Source organism: Oryctolagus cuniculus, chromosome 12, assembly GCF_964237555.1.
Source record: "Oryctolagus cuniculus chromosome 12, mOryCun1.1, whole genome shotgun sequence".
Taxonomy (NCBI): Eukaryota; Metazoa; Chordata; class Mammalia; order Lagomorpha; family Leporidae; genus Oryctolagus; species Oryctolagus cuniculus.
The window spans coordinates 65,768,941-65,794,076 of NC_091443.1; the positions used below are offsets into that span (position 1 = coordinate 65,768,941).

Genomic DNA, 25,136 nt, shown 5'->3' on the forward strand with positions numbered 1-25,136 from the left:
ACTTTCTACAGGATTACCTAGAACCAAAAGACCATGTGGTACAATCTGACTAGATGTTCTACAAGGAAGGAGTGGGTCCTTCTTCCTGCCAGCAGTGACTACCCAGCACCACACAAAACCCATCACATTTCTTCCTACAGTTACTGACATTGTAGGCTAGCACTAAGACCTCTTTTGGAAGTAAATAAACTTATGTTTTTCCTCTCTAAACTTGTTCATTTATACCAGACACAAAATTATTCTCTCCATTTGATAATTAAGATTTAATAATATTTATTCTATAGCCCAAAGTTTGATCTTATTTTATTCCCTTTAAATCCACTACTGTTTAGCATCTTCTTAGAAGTGATTGAGGCCAGCGCTGTGGCTCACTAGGCTAATCCTCCGCCTTGCGGCGCCGGCACACCGGGTTCTAGTCCCGGTCGGGGTGCTGGATTCTGTCCCGGTTGCCCCTCTTCCAGGCCAGCTCTCTGCTGTGGCCAGGGAGTGCAGTGGAGGATGGCCCAAGTGCTTGGGCCCTGCACCCCATGGGAGACCAGGAGAAGTACCTGGCTCCTGCCATCGGATCAGCGCGGTGCGCCGGCTGCAGCGCGGCGGCCATTGGAGGGTGAACCAATGGCAAAAGGAAGACCTTTCTCTCTGTCTCTCTCTCTCACTGTCCACTCTGCCTGTCAAAAAATAAAAAATAAATAAATAAAAATAAAAAAAAGTGATTGATAGTAGACCAATTTCATCAATATGTACCTTTGGAAAAACCCTAACTTCCAAAACTAATTCCAAAATAATTTCTTTTCAATCTAGCAAATTTATCGGTCTTTAAAAATATATCATCTACAGGGCTGGCACTGTGGCATAGTGGGTTAAGCCAGCCTGCAACACCAACATCCCATATGGGCACTGGAAATGTCCCATTTGCTCCATTTCTAATCCAGCTCCCTGCTCCCTGCACCTGAGAAAGCAGTGGATAATGGTTCAAGCACTTGGACCCCTGTCACTCACGTGGGAAATCCAGAAGAAGCTCTTGGCTTCTGGCTTCAGCCTAGCCCAGCCATGGCTGTTGTAGCCACTTGGGAGTGAACCAGCAGATAGAAGATCTCTCTCTCTGTAACTCTTGTCTTTCAAATAATAAATCTTTTTAAAAAAATACATTACCTAAAATTTTACACATGCTATTTGATATGTTTCACATATACAGGTATGGGAGGCCTTAAATTAGGCTCATAACTTGTAAATCTGTACTAGGAAATTAAGAGGGGGCAAGAGTTTGGCCTGTGGCAAAGATGTTGATTAGTATGCCAGTGTTCCACATCAGACTGCCTGGGTTCAATTCCCAGAACAAGCCTCTAACTTCAGCTTCCTGCTAATACAGACCCTGGCAGGCAGCAGATGATGCTCAAACAACTGGGTCTCTGCAACACATGACAGAACTGGACTGAGTTTTTCACTCTGGGCTTCAGCACCAGCCTAAGCCTGGCTGCTGTGGGCATTTGGGGAGTGAACCAGCATCTAGAAGAGCTCTCTATCTCTTTTTCTCAAATAAAAAAATAAAAAAACTTGAAAGAAAAAAATGAAAACAAGTGCTTGATGTTCTTAGTGTGCTAATTTAATATGTCAACTATACTTATAATATAAATATTTAAACTTTGAGTTTCTTATTTATATAGATTAATGTAACAGTACACTTTCCTTTCATGAACAACTGTTTCCCATCAGAATATCTTACTTTGAAATGTTCAGATAGAACACAGCATGGTTTATCGTATTGTCCAAGCTAGAGTTATGGAGAAATTAACTGGCAGCCCCTTTATTTATTGGATTTGGGTAAGTTAATGAAGTGATAACATTTGCTCTGAAAAAGCAAACCCTGAATTTAAGCCTCAGGAACAGAAACAAGATACATACATTTTTATCCCAAACCCCTGAAAACAAAAGAAATGGGAAGCATAATACCTTAGAAATAAATACACAAGTGATATAGCTGGCATTTCATTAGAGACTCTCAGTTATGAAAAATAATTTCATTTAAAGATACCTGAAATAAGATCAACTATGTCAAATACATGAATACGTGTCACTCAACAACTTGATAAAAAAATTACGACAGTGTGAAAGAACCATGAGGACAATATTTATGAGCAGGATAGCACTGCTAAGAGGGAAAAAGAAATCAGGTCCAATGGAGTTTTAGAAAGCCTCCATGAAGGCAAGCAAGCCATAATGCTATTGGCAAAAATGCTTGGTCAACAGCTAGTACACAGAGTCAAAGAAAAGAAGGAAGTGGTCCTGGGAAGGTCAAGGGAAGGAATAAATGGAAAGAGAAAAGGAGAAGTGGAAAAGGATGGAGGCAGTAGGCTCTGCCTCTAACCCACAAGGTACCTTGGTACGATTTGGAAAAGGCCCTTCAAAGAAGAAATGACCCTGTGCCAAAGTGTGCCAATGACCCTGCTTGACAAAGTTTGGACTAGAATTCGGCTCTGACTGGTTTTACAATGAAGTTCCTTCATCCTGTGAACAAATTGTGTAACTATACAAAGCAGATCTGGAGGAGAGGGAAAAACCAATTAACTCTGACTGGGAAAGATGAAGGTAGGCAATTGTTTCTCTATTTTGGAGCACAAGAAAATTCCTGCAAAACTGTACACAAAATGAAATTTCCTTGCTGTCTTTTTCCACTCTTCTGCACTTGTATGTGAAAGTGCAGAAGACATTTCGGTTTGGGGAATAATGTGTTTCTGGTGAGCTGGAATGGAAGGGATGCCATACAATTACGAAATTTAAGGAAACCACTCATTTCCATCCATGTAAGGGCAAATGTACCTGAGAGTGCTGAGATTTTTGAACAGTTTCTTACTGCCTGGAGGCTCCTCAGGGCATTGTTTGACCATTTCTAGGCACTTTTGTGGGGCTTTTCTTCACATAGTCATTGGGGGCACCACTGTTTACTGATGACAGGGTAACAGCCATCTCTAGTTGAATGCCCAAAACTGAGAGTAAATAGTGTTTTCTCAAAATGTTCCTTTGCAACTATCACCAGCTGTCTGTTAAAATAAAGATTCCCAAACTCACTCTACCCCAGATCTACTGAAGCAGAAGTTCTGGAAGTAAAGCATGGGACTGTGCATTGTAAGTAGTGGCCATCAGAGGTGGAAAACCACTATTTATGAAGAAAGTAAAATAAGAACAATTTCTAGGTAGATTACAAAAGAAGGGGGATGAAAGACTGAGAGGTCTATCAACTGTGTACAGTGTAAAGAACAAGCCAAAGATTGAATAGATGCCTGCCTCACCAAATGTTAAAAAAAAAAAAAGCCCTAGAATTCTGAATTTTAAAAAATAATAATACATATATACACACATAGATGGTTCGTTTATTTATTTATTTGACAGACAGAGTTAGAGAGAGAGATAGAGAGAAAGATCTTCCTTCTGTTGGTTCACCAACCAAATGGCTGCTACAGCTGTAGCTACGTTGATCTGAAGCCAGGAGACAGGTGCTTCCTCCTGGTCTCCCATGTGGGTGCAGGGGCCCAAGCACTTGGGCCATCCTCCACTGCCTTCCCGGGCCACAGCAGAGAGCTGGACTGGAAGAGGAGCAGCCGAGACTAGAACCCGGTGCCCATATGGGATGCCGGTGCTGCAGGCACAGGATTAACCAAGTGAGCCATGGCGCCGGCCCCATAGATGGTTCTTGTGGTCTAATTATAAAGTTATTCTGAAATTAGGTTATAATGACATTGTACATATAGTTTGATATAATGAAAAGAAACCTGACTTTTTGCAAAATTTTTTTTTATTTTTTTATTTTTTATTTATTTATTTTTTTTTGACAGGCAGAGTGGACAGTGAGAGAGAGACAGAGAGAGAAAGGTCTTCCTTTTGCCGTTGGTTCACCCTCCAATGGCTGCCGCTGTAGCCGGCGCACTGCGCTGATCCGATGGCAGGAGCCAGGATCCAGGTGCTTTTCCTGGTCTCCCATGGGGTGCAGGGCCCAAGCACCTGGGCCATCCTCCACTGCACTCCCTGGCCATAGCAGAGAGCTGGCCTGGAAGAGGGGCAACCGGGACAGAATCCGGCGCCCCGACTGGGACTAGAACCCGGTGTGCCGGTGCCGCAAGGTGGAGGATTAGCCTATTGAGCCACGGCGCCGGCTTGCAAAATTTTATATTGGACTGTGAAACATTCTAGACACCACATCCTACACTCACTTGTTGAGCCTAGGTCTCCCCTGAAGAATCCTAGTTTATTATCAGCTAGTCCTTTCTTAACCCATTAGGTCCAATGATCTTATGTATATGATAGCTATTAATACTTTTTCTTTTTGAGCTTCTTTTTTCTTTTCTTTCTTTTTTTTTTTTTTGACAGATAGAGTTAGACAGTGAGAGAGAGAGAGACAGAGAGAAAGGTCTTCCTTACACTGGTTCACCCCCCAAACGGCCACTATGGCCAGTGTTGCGCTGATCCGAAGCCAGGAGCCAGGTGCTTCCTCCTGGTCTCCCATGCAGGTGCAGGGGCCCAAGTACTTGGGCCATCCTCCACTGCCTTCCTGGGCCACAGCAGAGAGCTGGACTGGAAGAGAAGCAACTGGGACTAGAACCTGGAGCCCATATGGGATGCCGGTGCCGCAGGCAGAGGATTAACCAAGTGAGCCATGGCGCCGGCCACGATACCTATTAATACTTAAATTGAGCAAAAGATATACCACTTTCAGTAACTTTGAAATATTCACAGAATTGAAAACCTACAGGGCCGGCGCCGCGGCTCACTAGGCTAATCCTCCACCTTGCAGCGCCAGCACATTGGGTTCTAGTCCCGGTCGGGGCGCTGGATTCTGTCCTGGTTGCCCCTCTTCCAGGCCAGCTCTCTGCTGTGGCCAGGGAGTGCAGTGGAGGATGGCCCAAGTACTTGGGCCCTGCACCCCATGGGAGACCAGGATAAGTACCTGGCTCCTGCCTTTGGATCAGCGCAGTGCGCCGGCCGCAGCGCGCCGGCCGCGGCGGCCATTGGAGGGTGAACCAACGGCAAAGGAAGACCTTTCTCTCTGTCTCTCTCTCTCTCACTGTCCACTCTGCCTGTCCAAAAAAAAAAAAAAAAAAAAAAAAAACACCTACAACTTAATGGATTAGTGGCAGTAACCTTGAGTGGACAACAAAAAATAGAAGGAACAAATCTCTTACCGCTGTGATGGGTCCTTCAGCTTGTGCCTCCATTGGACTTGTGGGGGTTGCTGCAATAAACTGCCCAGCAGCTCCAGCCTGGAGTTCTAGCCTATCTGTATACTGCTCTGCAGTAGCAGTGGCGGGACGCTCTGTAGACAGTGCTAAGACCACACCCGAGGTTTCCTTCTGTAAGTGAGCATTTTCTGCCCAAGGCCCTAATCGGAGCTTTTCATCTTGAGGTGAGTCTTCCACGACCTGAAGCACTTCAGGCTCCTCGTCGGAAGGGCTTCCAGTTGTTTTATGGCCTACAGGCTCATTTGTCCTAAAATCCTGAAGGTCCTTTTCTTTGTCCACAATCACCCACTCTTTGGAATCAACCTCCTGCTTGCAAGAGCTCAGGTTAACAGCTATAAATCCATTGCTGCCACCACCATCTGCCTGCTCAGGGGTGTTGGCAGAGGCAGGCTTGGAGGCATCCGGGAGATACTCTTCATCATAGTGCCAGATGTGGTCACCACGGGGCACGGCAGCAATACAAGGCTTGTGAAGCACAGCAGGGAGAAGAGACTCCTTTCCTGCACTGGAATCCTTCTGCATTCTCTCCAGGCTTAAGGGAATGGAGAGAAATTACTCATTTGTCTTAGGAGAAACATTTATTATATAGTCTACAAACTTCATATGAAATATATTCACACCAAAATGAGAGAAAAATATGTATAAGACATAAGGAAATTTTCACAGGGTTGATACATTTCCTCCACCTCTCACAGTCCTGCTTTGGAGGTGGAGCTTGTGCTTCCCTCTGCAGGCCTCCAGCCTGATGGCTGCTTTATGTCAACATACGATTACATCACACAGCTACACACTGACTGCTGAGTGAGGAAGAACACACATCTGCAAAGGATTGTTTAAAATGGAAGCTGAATTAGACCAAGCCCAAAGTGGTTGAACTGTCTTGGAACACAGCAACTACCATGATAGTCAAATCCATGGTCCCACAAAACTAATACTTCATTGCCAATAGTAACCACCTTAGATGTACAACTGAAGGGCATGGCTACCATCAGCTTAGGTCTTTTTTTTTTTAAAGATTTATTTATTTATTTGAAAGGCAGAATTAGAGATACAGGCAGAGAGGGACAGAGAGAGGCCTTCCATCTACAGGTTCACTCCCCAGATGGCCCCCAACAGCCAAAGCTGCGTGGATCTGCAACTAGGAGCCAGGAACTTCTTCTGGGTCTCCTACACGGGTACAGGAGCCCAAGCACCTGGGCCATCTTCTACTGCTTTCCCATGCCATAGCAGAGAGCTGGATCGGAAGTGGAACAGCTGGGACTTGAACCTGGGCCTATATGGGCTGCTCCACTTCCAATCCAGCTCTCCGCTATGGTCTGGGAAAGCAGTAGAAGATGGCCCTGGGCCCCTGCACCCATGTGGGAGACCCAGAAGAAGCTCCTGGCTCCTGGCTGCGGATTGAGTCCAGCTTCGGCCTTTGCAGCCATTTGGGGAGTGAACTAGTGGATAGAAGATTTCTCTCTGTCTCTCTCTCTCACTTTCTATTTCTAACTCTGGCTTTCAAATCAAAATAAATAAATCCTTAGGGGAAAAAAAAAAAGAAAAATACTATTGAACCTTTCTATAATTCAAAAATACATCCCAAACTCTTTTTAAATTTTCATTTCTGTCTTCTGTTTTCATTTTGCTGTAGGGGTAATGTGCTTGGTAACCATAAATTACAGTTATTACCTCTGTTCAGTACTCTAAAGTTCTGTCTTTTCTTGTCTCTACATAGATATGACCTTTGGGGGGGAACAATGAGGGGCTTTTTTTAAAAAAAGACTTATTTACTTATTTGAAAGGCAGAGTTACAAAGAGGCAGAAGTAGAGAGAAAAAGAGAGAGAAGTCTTCCATCTACTGGTTTATTCCCCAAATGGTCGCAATGGCCAAAGCTGGGACAATCCGAAGCCAAGAGCCAGGAGCTTCTTACATGTCTCCCACGTGGGTGCAGGGGCCCAAGGACTTGGGCTATCTTCTACTCCTTTCCCAGGCCATAGCACAGAGCTGGATTGGAACAAGAGCAGCCAGGACCGGAACCGGCACCCATATGGGATGCCGACACCACAGGTGGAGGCTTAGCCCACTAAGCAACAGTGCCAACCCCAAAGGAGTGGCTTTTTTTTTTTTTTTTTTTGACAGGCAGAGTGGACAGTGAGAGAGAGACAGAGAGAAAGGTCTTCCTTTTTGCCATTGGTTCACCCTCCAATGGCCGCCGCGGCCGGCGCGCTGCGGCCAGCGCACCGCGCTGATCCGATGGCAGGAGCCAGGAGCCAGGTACTTATCCTGGTCTCCCATGGGGTGCAGGGCCCAAGCACCTGGGCCATCCTCCACTGCACTCCCTGGCCACAGCAGAGAGCTGGCCTGGAAGAGGGGCAACCGGGACAGAATCCGGCGCCCCGACCGGGACTAGAACCCGGTGTGCCGGCGCCGCTAGGCGGAGGATTAGCCTAGTGAGCTGCGGCGCCGGCCCAGGAGTGGCTTTTTAATATCTAATTTCTTAAAGCACTTTACACAAAGAAGGGCTTCACTTAATTGAACTCACTGTCCTCTGTCTATAAATTGCACCCTCTTCTTCATGTATTCCTCTTGTTCCTGCCTAAAGCCATCTTTATCATGCCCTCTCCAAGTATTTACAGTTGTTTGGAAGAGATCACCTTCCAAAGTCACTGCAAAAAATGTTCATTTAACTTGCACCTAGAGTTAGGAAGTTACCAGCTTCAGTGCTCAGTTCCAAAAGCCAAAGGCTGTGATAAACAATTTGTGATATAAGAAGACAATTCACAGTCCAAGTCCTTGTGCCCCTGCACCCACGTGGGAGACCTGGAGGAAGCTTCTAGCTCCTGACTTCGGATCAGGCCAGCTCCAGCCATTGTTTCCATTTGGGGAGTGAACCAGCAGATGGAAGACCTCTCTCTGCCTCTGCCTCTGCCTCTCTGTAGCTCTGCCTTTCAAATAAATAAATACATATTTTTTTAAAAAGAAGACAATTCATATTAAGAATCAGGATGACAATAGTTAAAAACATGGGCGAAAATGACAGCTTTGTGGAATCAGTATTATAAAATGCAAGAATTTCTTATTTGAAAGGACTTTACAACACAGAAATAACAAAAAGTATAAAGAAAGTATACCAGGTCTCAAGAAACTTGTCAGTATCTGGTTTTGGCTCCAGTGTCAGACGTTTTTCCAGCTCAAAGCTGTGGATGGAACGTAACTTTCGCACCAATGGAACATCCCTGTCTGGCTGAGTAATCTCTGAGCGGACACGAATTGGTGAACCGAGGCTTGGCGCATTGAGAATGCCATTCGGTTGGCCATGACTATTCTCCTCTTCGGTAGCAGCCTAGACAAAATATAAGACCAGACCATGAAAAATACTGCCGCAACTACACAAGAGGAATCAGAATGCCTCTGAAAATAATGTAAATAGGTGATTAGATTTGTTTTCAAAGATTTGCATATTTTGACTAGTTAGCCTCATTACATTGCATTTATTAAGTCTATTAAAATTTGTCTTAATTTACAGTCAGTATCATTTTAACTTTCTTTTATATATATTTTTCATATAACAATCTAAAAATATCTAACAACCTTGGTTTTTTCCAAATAGGTTTGACTAGATACTTTGTGTGACCACGTTCCACTTAACAAAAAACTGAAAGATCATTTTCTTTGTGGTACAAGGTGTCTCAAAAGAGTTAGAGGATGTCACCAAGCCTGAATGTCTGTGCCCTATCTTATTTCCTCTCTAAGAAACAAACAACAATAAAAACCTGGGACTACAACAAGGAGGACCTGGGGCAGAGCAGGAGACTGAGCGGAAGGCAGCATAGACGGGTGGGCTGTTTAAGAACAGATAATCACAAGCAGCATAATTATCTGGATATCAAGCCTTACATCACGTGTGTGGTGAGAGGGGGAAGTTTGAGACATCTATTTTGATTACAAACCTTCAGAAAGATTCCCAGCTGGCCTCACATGAGAGGCATGCTCTTGGCTACCAGGACAAACAGAAGCCAGTTTTCTCTGAAGGAAGCTATCTCCAACTCCCAGATTAGGTCTTTGCCAATTATTAATTAATAAGCAAACAACTAAAGATAATCAAACACATGAAGAAGCATGCCACCATGACCAAGAGTCAGTGGAAATAACCATTGAAAAAAACTTTTAAACTCCAAAGATATCGAAAGTATTCAGATATAAAATATAAAATAGCTATGCATAAAGTGTTTAAATAAAAGTCTTTAGCACAAAGATCAAAAAGGACTGAGATTTAACTGATTTAATATTAAATGTTAAATTTAATATTAAGTATTCAACTAACAAGTTAAACTGCAAATCAACCAACAACAAAAAAATCCAGTTATTAATTAGTGAACCAGAAGACAAAGCCAAAGTTACTAGAATGAGGTGCAGCAAGATAAGAAAAATATGAAATGAGACATTAAAGACTGAATAAGAATGCATAATATATATCCACCTGAAGTCCCAGAAAGAGAATAGAATGAAGAGGTGGCAATATTTATATAGAAAATGGTAAAGCAGTCCTTGGAACTGATACTAAAATATGAATCAAAAAACTCAGGAACACAAGATAGACCAAGCAAGACAGGCAAAAAGAAACAAATGACTAGACACATTGTAGTTTAAATGTAGAACACTGGGAGCCGGTCTTTAGCCTACTGGTTAAGACACCCATGTTCCACGTCGGACTGCCGGGTTCAACTTCTGGCTCTAGCCTCTTTCTCTCTCTCTCTCTTTTTTTTTTTTTAAGATTTATTTATTTATTCAAAAGGCAAAATTTCACAGAGAGAGAAGGAGAGGCAGAGAGAGAGGGGTCTTCCATCCGCTGGTTCACTCCCCAATTGGCCACAACAGCTGAAGCTGTGCCGATCCAGAGCCAGAAGCTTCTTCAAGGTTTCCCACGGGGGTGCAGGAGCCCAAGGACCTGGGCCATCTTCTACTGCTTTCCCAGGCCAATGGAGAGAGCTGGATTGGAAGTGGAGGAGCTGGGACTCAAACCGGCACCCATATGGGATGCCGGCGCTGTAAGCAGCAGCTTAACCCACTGCACCACAGCACCAGCCCCAACAGGTGTATCTTAAACTGCACAGCTAGTGCCTTAGTAAGCTGCCAGTAGAAGGTGCTCAACTAAACTGTGTTGATTTGATGAAAGAATAAATCTAAAAGCCAATATTTGAGTTCTGTTTAATGTCAAGATAAATGGCTTCTCTAGATGTTCAAAAAGAGTAAAGAGTATAGCAGTCTATATATTACAAATTTAAGAAACTGTACATCGGTTGGGTATTCAGCATAGTGGCTTAAACTACTGCTTAGGACACCCACATTCCATACGGGAGTGCTCTGGGTCTGAGTCCTGACTACTCCATTTCTGATCCAGCTTCCTGCTAACGAACATTCTGGGAGGCAGCAGATGTGCATTAGATCCAAGATCCAAGATTTAAGTAGATCCTGGAGTTCCCAGCTCCTTCCTTGAGCCCAGCCCAGCCCTAGCTGTTGTGGGCAGATGGAAGATCTGTCTACCTTTCAAATAAAATAAGAAGAAAAAAAATAGCACACCATTATAATAAATAATGGACTTAGTGCTTAGGAGCAAAACCATCTGCCATTTAAATTTCATTGAAAGTAAGTAGTAACAATGAGTGAAAGCAGGGGCTGGTGCTGTGGCATAATGGGTAAAGCCACCACCTGCAGTGCTGGCATCCCATATGGGCGCCGGTTCAAGATCTGGCCGCTCTACTCCCAATAAAGCTCTCTGCTATGGCCTGGGAAAAAAGTAGAAAATGGCCCAAGACATTGGGCCCCTGTACCCACATGGGAGACATGGAAGAAGTTCCAGACTCCTGGCTTTGGATTGGCGCAGCATCAGTCATTGTTGCCATCTGGGAAGTGAGCCAGGTGCTTCCTCCTGGTCTCCCACGTGGGTGCAGGGGCCCGACGACTTGGGTCATTCTCCACTGCTTTCTCAGGCTGTTAGCAAAGAGCTAGATTGGAAGTGGAACAGCTGGGACTCAACCCAGTGTCTATATGAGCTGCCAGTCCTGCAGGCGGGGACTTTAACCTGCTGTACACAGCTGACCCCTTCCTATTCACTTATTGACTCACTTGAAGTAACTGCCAGTCTTCCAAGGTCCACTTTATGCTAAATATCTTATACTGGAGTGCTGGGATTGAATTCTACGTCCATCTTGCAATCTAGCTTCCTACAAAAACACCTAGTAGGCAACAAATGATGGCCCCAGTACTTGGATTTTCCCTCACCATGTGGGAAACCCAATAAAGTTTCAGGCTCCTGGCTTCCGCCAGGCCTATCCCTGGCTGTTGCAGGCACGTGTGTATGTTTGTGTGTGTGTGCGCAGGTACATGTGTACATGTCTATCATTTGCCTTTCAAATAAATACACGCTTTTCTAAAAATTAAAAATAAAACACTTAAGTACCAAAAAACTGACTTACGTTCATTGCCCCTCCATCCCATTATCTTTATTTATTTATTTATTTATTTATTTATTTTGACAGGCAGAATGGACAGTGAGAGAGAGAGACAGAGAGAAAGGTCTTCCTTTTCTGTTGGTTCACCCCATAATGGCTGCTGTGGCTGGCACGCTGCGGCCGGTACACCACGGCCGGCGCACCACGCTGATCCGAAGCCAGGAGCTAGGTGCTTAACCTTACCTTCTATGAAAGGGGAAAGGCTCAGGAACATTAAGATCAAAGAAAAGTTCAGAGGTAATCTGTCCCAAATAACTACAAATTAGCTATATGTCAGAAAGCTCTATCTTCTACCATACTGACAAGTGGACTTGCTTTCAATTCTAATGAAGAAAACATCATTCATTCAACATCCACTTCATCAACTGGATGTTTTACATTTCCAACCCTCACTTCTTCACCTCCATCGGAGACAGTGTTCAGACGATATTCATAACATCATTGGTCCACAATAAAGAAAGGCCCAGGGTCTTGTCAGATTATTTGGAAAGACTGGTAACTTCTGCTCTACATGTATGTCTCTCATAGTATAAGTGTCTAGTTTTTTTTTTTTTTAATTCCTTCATTTTCCCACAAAATCCAAGATGAAGATTAATGTTTACAGCCCATAACATGAGTCTAATAGGACAAATTAACCAAAACACTGCAATTGCAAATATTTAAGTAACCAGCACTACAATGTTCAATCTACCTGTCATTCAAAATTGAGAATCATGATACTTTGCTGCAATAATAAGAGACAGATAGTAAGTACACAGAGAAAGGCATCACTTCCTATACAAGAAATACACACCTTACAAATTCCAAGCTTTATCTTGTTTTTGTTGGCATCCATCTCTTCCCAGACATCCTTTTCCTGGTGACGAGGGTGTCCCATAGATCCAGGCAACTTATCTGGTGACACACCAACAGGGATGCCATTCTCTCCATCACTAAGCTGCTCATCTGGAAATACCTCATCAGTATTTTCTCGAAGCAAGTCTCCTGGGATGGGAGTGGCATTGGCAATTCTGAAAATGAGGGCAGGAAAAAAAGGTAGAACTTAAGAAGACCAGAATCAAAAATTACTACGAGACTCTCCTACATTTTGTTCCTGGATTTAAATTATTAGGTACACACACACACCTTGAAAACTTAACTCATGTCAATTCTACAAAATAAAACTTCTAAATTTTGAAAATCTAGACTTTCAACCTGATTTAAAAGTATAAATTCTAATATAATAACTCAGATATGACAATCATTTTAAAAGAAACTATTTCCAAGAAATATATAAATATATAATTTACCATTTTTATTTATAAAAAAAAGATTTATTTTATTTATTTGAAAGACAGAGTTACAGAGAGAGAGAGAAAGAGACAAAGAGAGAGGTCTTCCACCCGCTGGTTGACTACCCAGATGGCCACAATGGCCAGAGCTGCGCCAATCTGAAGCCAAGAGTCAGGAGCTTCCTCCAGGTCCCCCATGTGGGTGCAGGGGCCCAAAGACTCAGGCCATCCTCCACTGCTTTCCCAGGCCATAGCAGAGAGCTGGACCAGAAGAGGAGCAGGCGGGACTAGAACCATCACCCATATGAGATGTTGGCGCCTCAGGCCAGGGTTTTTACCCACTGTGCCACAGCACTGACCCCACAATTTACCATTTTTCTTAGAGAATAAAACATTATAGACAGAAAAACGTTAAGTGACATAAAGAAATAATCAGGTATCAAATCAACCTATATTTTTGTTTTTAAAGATCTATTTATTTATGGCTGGCACTGTGGCTCACTAGGCTAATCCTCCACCTGTGGCATTGGTACTCTGGGTTCTAGTCCCGGTTAGGGCACCGGTTCTGTCCTGGTTGCTCCTCTTCCAGTCCAGCTCTCTGCTGTGGCCTGGGAAGGCAGTGGAGGATGGCCCAAGTGCTTGGGCCCTATACCTGCATGGGAGACCAGGAGGAGGCACCTGGCTCTTGGCTTTGGATCGGTGCAGTGCCGGCCATAGCGGCCATTTGCGGGATGAACCAATGGAAGGAAGACCTTTCTGTCTCTCTCTCTAACTCTGCCTGTCAAAAAAAAAAAACAAAAAACAAAAAAAAAAACCTTAAAAAAAAATCTATTCGTAAGGCAGAGTTACACACACACACACACACACACACACACACAGAGAGAGAGAGAGAGAGAGAGAGAGAGAGAGAGAAAAGAAAAGAAAAGAAAAGAGAAAAGAGAAAAGAGGAGAGATCTTCCATCCACTGGTTCACTCCCCAAAATGGCCAGGACTGAACCAGGCCAAAGTCAGAAGCATGGAAATCCATCTGGGTCTCCCACATGTGTGGCAGGGATCCAAGTACTTGGGCCATCTTTTGCTGCTTTTCCAGGCACATTTGCAGAGAGCTGGATTGAAGCAGAGCAGCCGGGACACGAACGAGAACCCATATGGGATGCTGAAGTTGCAGGTAGTGGCTTAAGGCTTAACCTTAAGGATTGCCACAATGCCAGTGCCTATGTTTTCTTTTATTCTGTGAAATTCGCATTGCTTTTTCAATTAGAAACTTTTCACTAAACATCTACTATTTGTAAGCCCCTACGCAACATATAGGGGAAAAAAATTTTGCCCAATAGGGAAAGCAGAAATTCTGCAATTATCCAGTTCATAAATTTTTCCGTGAACTGATATGGGGGAAAATAGAAACTATTAATTGATATTTGTCTATATATTTCTTTCAAGTAATTCATGTCCTATTTACATGATTATTCATCTCTCCCATAGAATCATGGTCCACAGGGGCTTTTCTAAATTCCAGTTATCATTCACCAAGTGAAAAGTCTCCTTCCAGCCCTAATGTTCTGTAAGTATAAATGCCACTTTTTAAAAATATTGCTGATTGAACACAATCTTTAGCAATAATGAAATATATTCTTACAAGTGATCTAGATTCCTAAAAGTTAAACAGTCTTAGTAGATTGCAGTGACGTGTAACTATAGTGAGTGGTAAAATAGACATCCTATTAGTGAACCATTCTAAGGCAGCAGTTAAATCCTGGCACAGATGAAATACGTACTTGAAATTGTTATGGGAAGACAAGCGATTTTTTGGGTAATCTTTCCACATGATGTAATGACCTTCATGTCCATCTTTGCCTAAATGGGTCAATGCTAAAAGAGGAACCTACTGGAACAGATGTTTGAGGCAATTATCAAAATGCCATTTAGGGGGCCAGTGCTGTGGCACAGCAGGTTAACGCTCAGGCCTGTCGTGCTGGCATCCCATATGGGCGCTGGTTTGAGACCTGGCTACACCTCTTCCAATCCAGCTCTCTGCTATGGCCTGGGAAAGCAGTAGAAGATGGCCCAAGTCCTTGGGGTCCTGCACCCACATGGGAGACCCAGAAGAAGCTCCTGGCTCCTGGCTTCAGATTGGCACAGCTCCGGCCATTGTGGCCATCTGGACAGTGGACCAGCAGATGGAAGACCTCTCTCTCTGTCTCTACCTCTCTATGTAACTCTGTCTTTCAAATAAATAAAATAAATCTTAAAATAAAATAAACACACACAAAATGCGATTTGGGAGCCCCCATTCCATATCAGAGTACCAGGGTTCAAATCAAGGATCTGCTCTCAATTCCAACTTCCTAGTAATATGTACCCTAGGACATTGCAGATGGTGGCTGAAGCACTTGAGTCCTTGCCACTCATGTGGGAGATCTGGATGGAGTTCCTAGCTCCTTGTTTTGGCCTGTTTGTTGCAGGTATTTGGGGAGTGAACCATTAGATGGAAGATATCTCTCTCTCTCCCTGCCTGTGTCTGTCTCTCTTACTGCCTTTCGAATAAAAAATGAAAATAAATAATTTTTAGAGCACAAAAATGGTTTTTAAAGTACATGCAAAACGAATATTAGGAAAAAGCTATGATTAAATTTTTTTACACTAAAATAAATTCATACTCTCAATTCCATTTTTTCCACAAACTTTTTGAAATACCCTGGTATGTATATGCATTATTACCATGGTCAGTGTTTGCAGAAAGATAAAGAAGAAGAAGATAAAGGAAAAAAGATAAACCAAGAAACAAAATCAGCAATATTTAACAAATGTAGATGAGAAAACATTAAAAACAAAAAACTAAGTACATGGAAATCACCCCAACCTGTTCATAATACATCATGAAAATTAAATCACTTTCTTAAAAGGAGCACACTACATGTATTGTTCCCACTACACTACAGATAGATATAATTGTGGCTCATTCTTTTCAGGGTCCCACACATTCTTCAGAAACACAACTTAGATTCCCTCTAATTTTGAGGAAAATCCACTGTAAATCTGACATCAACAAGTTGGAAAAGCACTAAGCTCTATTTTACAGTACAATCTATTAGTACATTCCAAGATATGTAATCCCAAAGGAATACACAAGAGCAGTGTGAAATTAAGGAAATCAATAAGCTTGTGATCATCTGAGGGTATCTCGGTGAAATAAAACAAATTTCTGCCAATGTCATGCATACAGAAGAGTCACTGCAAAATGCTGTGCTTGAGACATACCCAATTGCAGCAGGGGTCAAGCGGGTATGCAACTGAGGAGTGGTAGAAGTAGTGGTGGTTGTTAGGGAACCATCAGTTCCAGTCTTCTCCCAGTCAAAAGGGTCACTCTCAATTACTCCAAATGTCTTGATGCTATTGTCAAACACGGATGTAAGAAGCTAAAGCACCAAGAGAAAACATGAACAGAGTCAGCCAATAGTAAACATAGTCACTTTCTTTTGTAAGAGAACGCACCCTAGTCATAAAATGATAGTATGATCTTTAAAAACTCATGGTTCAAATAGGGAAATCTGAATAAGGACCACATTTGAATTATGATATTGAATTAATGTTGGAATTTTTTCTTGGTTGAGTTATTGGTTTACAATTGGTGTAGGAGAATATTTGTGTTTTTGGAAGACACATAATAAAGTATCATATCTAGAACCTATGTGTGTGTGTGTATATATATATATATATGTACATGTGTATTCAGGTGAATTCTCTATTTGACCATTTATTTGTTTAAAAAAAAAGTGGGGCATGGCAGAAGGTCATTGTGATTTCCTCCAATTTTTTTGTGTGGTTTTGAAAAATTCTTAAAATATACCTGTGTGGGGGCTAGTATTGTGACATAGTGGGTAAAGCCTCTGCCTACAAAGATAGCATCCCATATGGGTGGTGGATAGAGACCTGGCTGCTCTACTTCCAATCCAACTCAATGATATCACACCTGGGATACTGGAGAAAGATGGCCTAAGTACTTGGGCCCTGCAATCATGTGTGAGACCCAGAAGACGTTTCAGAATCATGACATCTGCTTGGCTCAGCCCCAGCCATTGTAGCTCTTCAGGGAGTGAACCAGCGGATGGGAAGATCTCTTTCTGTCTCTCCATCTCTCTCTGTAATTCTGCCTTCAAATAAGTAATAAATATTTTGTGTATATATGTGTATATATATGTATATGTACATATTTATGTATTTAAATACACAATGAAAAAAATTTTGTTATTGGTTTGACTTACATATAATTTCACTTTTTTTTTAAAGATTTATTTATTTATTTGAAAGTCAGAGTTACACAGAGAGAAGGAGAGGCCTGCACTTCAGGCCAGGATGTTAACCTGCTGCGCCACAGCAACGGCCCCCACATTTTGTCTTTAAATTCCTAAATTTTGATGTAATCTTCAGAAAGATCTTACAAAGACCTTTACTGTTTGTATATATACCATTTAAAATTTTATTATTATGGCTTCATTCTCTCATTATTTTTCTTTATTTTTTAAGATTTATTTATTTATTTGAAAAACAGGGTTACAGAGAAGCCGAGGAAGAGAGAGAAGTCTTCCATCGGCTGGTTCATTCCTCAAATGGTCACAATGGCTGGAGCTGGGCCGATCTGAAGCCAGGAGCCAGGAGCTTCTTCCAAGTATTCCACACGGGTGCAGGGGCCCAAGTGCTTGGGCCATCTTTCACTGCTTTCCCAGGCTTTCTGCTAGCTGGATTGGAAGTAGAGCAAATGGGACTCAAACTGGTGCCCATATGGGATACTGGCACTGCAGGCAGAGGCTTTACCCACCATACCATAGTACCAGCCTTCTCTCATTAGTTTTCTTAATCTGCTAGTATCCTAACGTCCAGATTCAACTTGTACATTTCCTACCCTAGACCTGTCATCATCACTTCTTCATTGGAACATTTTGCAGAGGTCTGTTTTAGGCTTTAAATATTATTTCAGCCACTAAGTGGACAGCAGATGTCATGAACAGGAATGGGAATGAGGGTGCTAGGAACAGAGGACCAGTTAGTTAGGAGGCTACTGTCAGTTGAGTCAGCATGGCAATGGTAGAGGTGCTGAGAAGAGCAAGGATGTGGACCTAATTTGGAGATATAGGACAACAGACCTTGGAGACTGATTAGACAAAAACTGTGAGACTAAAGAAGGAATATATGATAACTTAAGATTTCTGTCCTAAACCACTGGGTAAATGCAGTGAGTTTGAGGATGGAGTATTTACATTTTATGAAGTTTAGGGAGAATAGGGAATCTAGACACAAATTTGAGCACTATCAAAATATAGATATGAATAGGAATTATTTAAAGCCATAGGCCTGGCAGATGGAGTAGACAAGAAAGAGGTCCATTGGCTAAGGTGTAGGGTACTCCAACATTTAGATGGACAGAAGAGAAGGACTTAACAAGGGCAACAAAAAAAAGTGGGCAAGGAAGGAAGAAAACCAAGAGTGTGGTGTTCTAGGCAACAAGCAAGGAAACCACTTCAACAAGGAGAGTGGTCAAATGTTATCAATTATAAATTTACAGTTATTTCTGAATATTTGATTACATTCTCCCTTTCAATCCAGACTCCAAGAAGCCAGTACATATTTGTTCTTGCTCATTACTGCATCTCCAGGGTCTAAAACACAACAGGTATTTTAAATTTAGGAATATTTATTTGTGAGGCTTGTGCTGTGGCACAGTAGGTTAAGCCTCTGCCTGTGGTGCCAGCATCCTATGTGGGTGCTGGTTCGTGTCCCGGCTGCTCTACTTCCAATCAAGCTCTCTGCTGATGGTGTGCAAAAGCAGTGGAAGATGGCCCAAGCCCTTGGGCCCCTGAACCCATGTGGGAGACCTGGAAGAAGTTCCTGGCTCCTGGCTTCAGACCGGCTCCCACTATGGCCATTGCAGTCATTTGGGGAGTGAACCAATGGATGGAAGGCCTCCCCCCGCTCTCGTAACTCTACCTTTCAAATAAATAAGATAAATCTAAAAAAAAAAAAAAAGAAAGACTAATGAAGTCTGTCCACCTTTTAATTCTTTCCCTACCTGATTTTAACAATGTTATAGCAGTGTGTGGACTGGTAGACACACATGTTTTAGCTTCAGTGTACAGTGTGTATATTTACAGGTTGCATTAGTCTTTTCAACTTGCTAATTATGTTTCATATAATATGAATACCCTTATGAAGATATATCTGTGTACATGAATCTGAGCCCCCATCCGTAATGCCTGTGATACAGATTCGTCAGGTCCCAGTCTCTCACCCTTAGCTTACAGTTTCTCTGTCTTCATTGTGGCGATTACAAATCAACACCTTACTAGAGACTAAACCCCAAGTTTTCAGTTCTACAATATTTCAACAACACAATATTTATTTCAAAGTTAACATAAGTTGTATACTTATTGCTCAGTTTAAATCTGTGTCACATATATGGGACAATGGGACATAATGTGTTAACTCACTAAATTAGGAGAGTCATACAAGGGTCAGGCCAGTCCTATATCACTCTGGATTGCAAGACTCAGAATTTGGGGGCTAGCATTGTGGTGTACCTGCAGTGCTGGCACCCTATAGGGGTGCTGGTTCAAGTCCTGGCTGTTCCACTTCCAATCTAGCTCCCCGCTAATGCGCCTGGGAATGTAGTAGAGGACAGCCCAAGTGGTTGGGCCCCTCCACCCACATGGGAGACCCAGAAGATGCTCCTGGTTCCTGGCTTCAGACCAGCCCAGCTGCAGCTGTTGCGGTCATTTGGGGAGTTACCAGCGGATGGAAGGCCTCTCTGTCTCTCCCCTCTCTCTCTGTAACTCTGCCTTTCAAATAAATAAAATAAATCTTTAAAAATAAAAAAGACCCAGAATTCAGCTATCACCTTTGTAGCCATATCATTAGACTATTTTGAGATGTTTTACAGCAATTTCAAGCCATGATCAAAGTAATAACCAATGTACCTACAGACCCCAGATGGCCACACCCATTTTGTCATCACAGCATTTTCAGAAGAACATGCCAGCCAGCCTCCTATCACACTACTGTGACATACTTCCTATCAGTATTGTGACAATAATCTATGTATTAAGGCACCACTAGGGTTCTTTGTTACCTAATCTGAGGCTGCTGTCTTAGTTTTTCATTCATTAATTGTCATCTACAAGTGCAATTCCTGTAGCCAATTTCATAAAGACTCAAAAGCTTTTACCCGGAACCATTACTCCTCAGAGATATTTTCCTTTCTCAAAATACTTTAAAAGAATTTATTTAGATTATAAGAAAGCTACAACATGCCTAAATTTTTTTTTATCATTATCTACATTTCTCAAAATGTTGCTTTTTCAACTTTTTACTTTGAAATAACTACAAATTCATAGTAAACTGGAAAAACAGTATGAGAAGTTTCTTTTACTGAGTTTACTCCAACGCTAACATCTTAAATAACTATAGTACAATGCCCAAACCAGTAAAATTACATGGATAAAATCCACAGGGATGAATCCACAGATTTCATCCATTTACATGCACCCAATATTGTGTGTATGTAGTTCTATGCAATTTTACAACTGTGCAGATTCATACTGTAACATTTTGTCTCTTATACCTGCTATAATATTTCAAAATCTAATAGTAAAAAATTATAATAAAATATCTGCTTTAATCTTGATTATAATTTTTGGGGCCAGCATTGTGGTATAGCAGGTAAAGCCACTGCCTCCAACACCGGTATCCCAAATGGGCACTGGTTCGATTTCTGGCTGTTCCACTTCCCTTCCAGCTCCTTGATAATGCGCCTGGAAAAACAGCAGAGGATAGGAAGTACTTGGGCCCCTGCACCCAAGTATGTGGGAGACCTGAAAGAAGCTCCTGGATCCTGGCTTCAGACTGGCCCAGCTATGGTGACCATTTGGGGAGAGAACCAGTGGATGGAAGATCTCTCTGCCTCTCCCTCTCTCTAACTCTGTCTTTCAAACAAATAAATCAATCTTTTCTAACAGTCTTGATTATAATTCTGATACTTTTACCATTGATTAATAGAAAATAGTACTTAGACATTTATGGGTTGATTTTTTTTTCACTTTCTGAGTAGAAAACTACTAGTAGATTCAATTAAATCTATCTAACATTTGTTGAAAATTTAGATGCCAGGCACAATGCCATATATAGTGCAGGATAAAATAATAAAGTGTGGCTGTTTCCCCAGGATACAAAAACCGGTTAAGAAGACAGATTCATAAATAAATACTAAGTATTGATAAATTTGATGTGATTTCCCAAAACAATACAACATTTTCCAAAAGCAAGTCATAGGCTTTATTTATCTGAAACATGCATAGAAGATTCCTGGTAGAAAACAAAATGCTGGGGCTAGCACTGTGGCAGGTTGGCTAAGCCTCCGCCTACAGCACCAACATCCCACATGGGCACCGATTTGTGTCCCAGATTTTCTTCTTTTGATCCAGCTCTCCATTTATGGCCTGGGAAAACAGTGGAAGATGTCTTAAGTGCATGGGCCCCTGCACCCATGGGAGACCTGGAAGAAGCTCCTGGCTCCTGGCTTTGGATTAGCCCAGCTCTGGCCATTGCAGCTATTTGGGGAGTGAAGGAGCAGATAAAAGGCCTTTCTGTCTCTCCCGCTCTTTGTCTGCAACTCTACCTCTCAAATAAATAAATAAAATCTTTAAAAAAAATGCTATTCTTTCTAGGTGCGCATCTGCTGTCAGAGTGAGCAGCAGCAGGCTATTGGATGAGCTGTTGGCTATGTGCAACTAAAGTAATGTTTTGTGCCAATAAACTGATTTAAAAAGACTTACAACACACACACAAAGTTGAGAGTGGCTCCATAAAACCACATCATGTGACATGTTTGATTATAAGGAAAACATACTGGCTTTGATTTGATCTAACTTCAGATTATATTCATGAAAAACTGGAGACATATTATTGTTACCTGACCTTTGGCAGAACTAGGAAAGCAGTTATGATAAATACTAGTATGCTTTTCACTTGCTGCTATACGCTTGTTGTTTTTAACTTCACTGGTTGTCCCATTAGGAATTTAAATTTTTGAAAGAACAATAACTAAAGTCAAATTAACCATACAGACAGCATTAGCTCACAAGAGCATTTAGATTCAAAGTAAAGCAATTTTTCTCAGAATGAAGACGGTAGCACAGTTCTGTGCAGGAAGCACAAAACAGAAGCAGCAAAGCTAAAATCTTTTTGGAACCTGATATTACATGGATACGAGACACCAGATCACACCAACCACATCAACATCTGTTTCCTAATTATCCTTCTCCTTTCCACATGCCCTCTGCTCCCATCCACTGCTTATGAAAGATCTGAGTGGGAAAGTAGCAAATTATTTGTAGAACCGGCAACAAAGAAAATGTTACAACTGATTTTTCTCTTCTAAAAATAAGGGATTGGCATTGTGGTGTAGGGGATAAAGCACAGCTTGCATTGCTGGCATCCCCTAGGGGTGCTGGTTCAAGCCTTGGCTGCTGTACTTCTGTTCTAGCTCTCTACTAATGGCCTAGGAAAAGCAGTGGAAGATGGCCAAATATTTGGGACCCTGCCACAAACGTGAGACACCTGGATGAAGCTCCTAGCTCCAGATTTAGAAACTGGCCCAGCACTGGCTGTTGCAGCCATTTGGAGAGTAAACCAGGAGACAGAAGATCTCTCTGTCTCTACCTTTCTCTCTCTGTAACTCTTTCAAAATAAATCTTTTTCTTTTAGAAAAAAAAAAAAAGGAAAATTACTATACTTTATTTTGTTATTAAGTGAAAGAAAAGTTGTGAAGAGACTGTTTAAATGAAAAACTTGAAAATAATTTGTTAATTTAAATTAATTATAAGGTTTCTAACTTCAGTGGGTGGATAGTATCCCTTGGATTATAAGTATAACTTAATAAAAGGTTAAAGGATTCAATAATTTTATCATCCTAAACTTTTATATCCTCAACCAAACATTGCCAACAAAAAAAAATGAGTAACACCCAAAAGAAGAAAGTTGAAACATTTTCTATTTCCTCTTGAATCTAGTCTTACAGGTATAATTTCTTTTTTTTTTTTTTAAATGAGAGCTTTGCAGGGTACAGTATTTTGGGTTGACAGTTTTTGTCTATTTTTTATTTATTTATTTATTTGACAGATAGAGTTAGACAGTGAGAGACAGAGAGGAAGGTCTTCCTTCCGTTGGTTCACTCCCCAAATGGATGCTACAGCCAGAGCTACGCCGATCTGAAGCCAGGAGCCAGGTGCTTCCTCCTGGTCTCCCATGTGGGTACAGGGACCCAAGCACTTGGGCCATCCTCCACTGCCTTCCCAGGCCACAGCAGAGAGCTGGAATGGAAGAGGAGCAACCAGGACTAGAACCTGGCGCCCATATGGATACCGGCGCCACAGGCAGAGGATTAACCAAGTGAGCCACGGCGCTGGCCCCCTTACAGGTATAATTTCATTATTTTATTTCTATAATGGGAACTCTCTGTAGATTAGAAAATACAAATAAATGTATATGTAAGAACAAGTTCCAAGGCAACTCATATGCAATATATTCTCTCATATGTTACACAGTCCATATAGTTTAGAAAGCAACTAGCTATTTAGGGAAAAAGACAAGCTCGCCACATATGGTCTCTAGTGACCTAAGGTTGTACAATGCACCTCTGCTTTATATGCTATTTATATCTTACAAAAAAGCTTCAGTTTCACCAAGAAGTAATTACTATATGCAAATAAATTCACTGTGCTGTAGACACTTTTAGTCTTTTGACTAGGCAACAGTGAAAACACTTTAGAATTTAAAACTTCTATTAACAGGCAGTAAAGTCTATGTGTTGTAGATAAAAATTATCATATACTAATATATCTTATTATGGTTAATCTATGTGTAGCTTTATGTTTTCAGTAGTAACAATTGTTTTGCATTAAGCACTAATCAAGTTCTCCCTATGAGCAACACAATCTTCTGAAACACAGCTGGCCAGTGTTAGGGATGCAATTTGTGGTAAACCTTGTTGACCCTTAGGAGGTCTCATTAACTGATGTTCTAAGGAAATTATTAACTAACAAACAGAGGAAACGGAAGCCAATAATCTTCACTCTCTGCTGTCCCATAGCATATTAACATATGATACGCAGCACTTAAGTTCCTCAACAGATACATTTCCTAGCTAGACATTTCCTCTGGTCAACAAATTAGCGATAGAATTATATAACCTGAACTCTCAGAAGTTCTATACAACAAATAAATCACAAATGGGACAGTAAAATTGGTTAAATAACAAACAAATCTAAAACTTTAATGAAGTAATTTTAACCATAAGAGAGGAAACACACACATACACAGACTGTGTCATCATCAGTTAATTTCACCCTATTTCTCAGAATGAGTTAAAATAGCATAATTCTAAGTACCTCTCATATGCATTTATAACACTCTCACAGCTACAAGGAGTGAAGGCAGAGACTAAGAACAATTAATCTACACAGCTCACAAAGATGGTTACCTGGTAGTCTGGCTTTGTAAAATAATCCAAAGAAGAGATATGGTCCAGAAAGATGCTGAATTCTGGAGGGAGATGTTTCAACATGAGCCTATGGTCATACCTCTCCTTAATAGAGCCTACTTGCTCCTGGGAAGTAAAAAGAAAAGGAACCAAAGTCAATTTTTCTTGGCAGCTATGCACTAAGAGCTCCTTGGTAACTGTCTCAAGGGTATATAGTAGGAAATGAGATAGTGGGTAAGTAAGCAGAAAGCAAGAACTGAGCTCTGCCTAACAAGCTTTAATGCACAGTGCTTTTGGCAGGCGTGGGGGAAGCTGTAAGGCAGAAGAAAACAGAGAGCTCTGCCTCAGCCAACTGATGGTCCTTGAAAGAAAGAGTTAAATCTGATCTGCTTTTCTTTATTTACACATATTTACAATTTTCAAATCAAATAATCCGGGTGTGACAAAAAACTAAACCTCATTTGACTTAGAAAAAAAGAGAACTAGTGAAATTAAAAAAAGGAGTGGGGCAGAGGGAGTCGGGTGACTGGCACAGCAGTGAAGATGCCGCTTGTGACACCTGCATCCTACACCAGAGTGCCAGGGTTCAAGCCTAGGCTGCACTCCAGCTTC

General features: G+C 41.7%; 1 protein-coding gene across 10 annotated transcripts in view; it reads right to left on the reverse strand.

The window, feature by feature from the left end:
- Nucleotides 1-25,136, reverse strand: part of TTBK2 (tau tubulin kinase 2) — a 163,891-nt gene that overhangs the window by 20,310 nt on the left and 118,445 nt on the right. For all 10 annotated transcript variants that reach the window (XM_051822032.2, XM_051822031.2, XM_008269118.4 and 7 more), the window contains 5 exons: nucleotides 24,525-24,650; nucleotides 16,256-16,413; nucleotides 12,520-12,736; nucleotides 8,346-8,557; nucleotides 5,175-5,763 (listed from right to left, as the gene is read on the reverse strand). In XM_051822032.2, coding sequence (XP_051677992.1) covers nucleotides 5,175-5,763; nucleotides 8,346-8,557; nucleotides 12,520-12,736; nucleotides 16,256-16,413; nucleotides 24,525-24,650 — 1,302 coding nt within the window. The remainder of the gene's footprint in view (nucleotides 1-5,174; nucleotides 5,764-8,345; nucleotides 8,558-12,519; nucleotides 12,737-16,255; nucleotides 16,414-24,524; nucleotides 24,651-25,136) is intronic.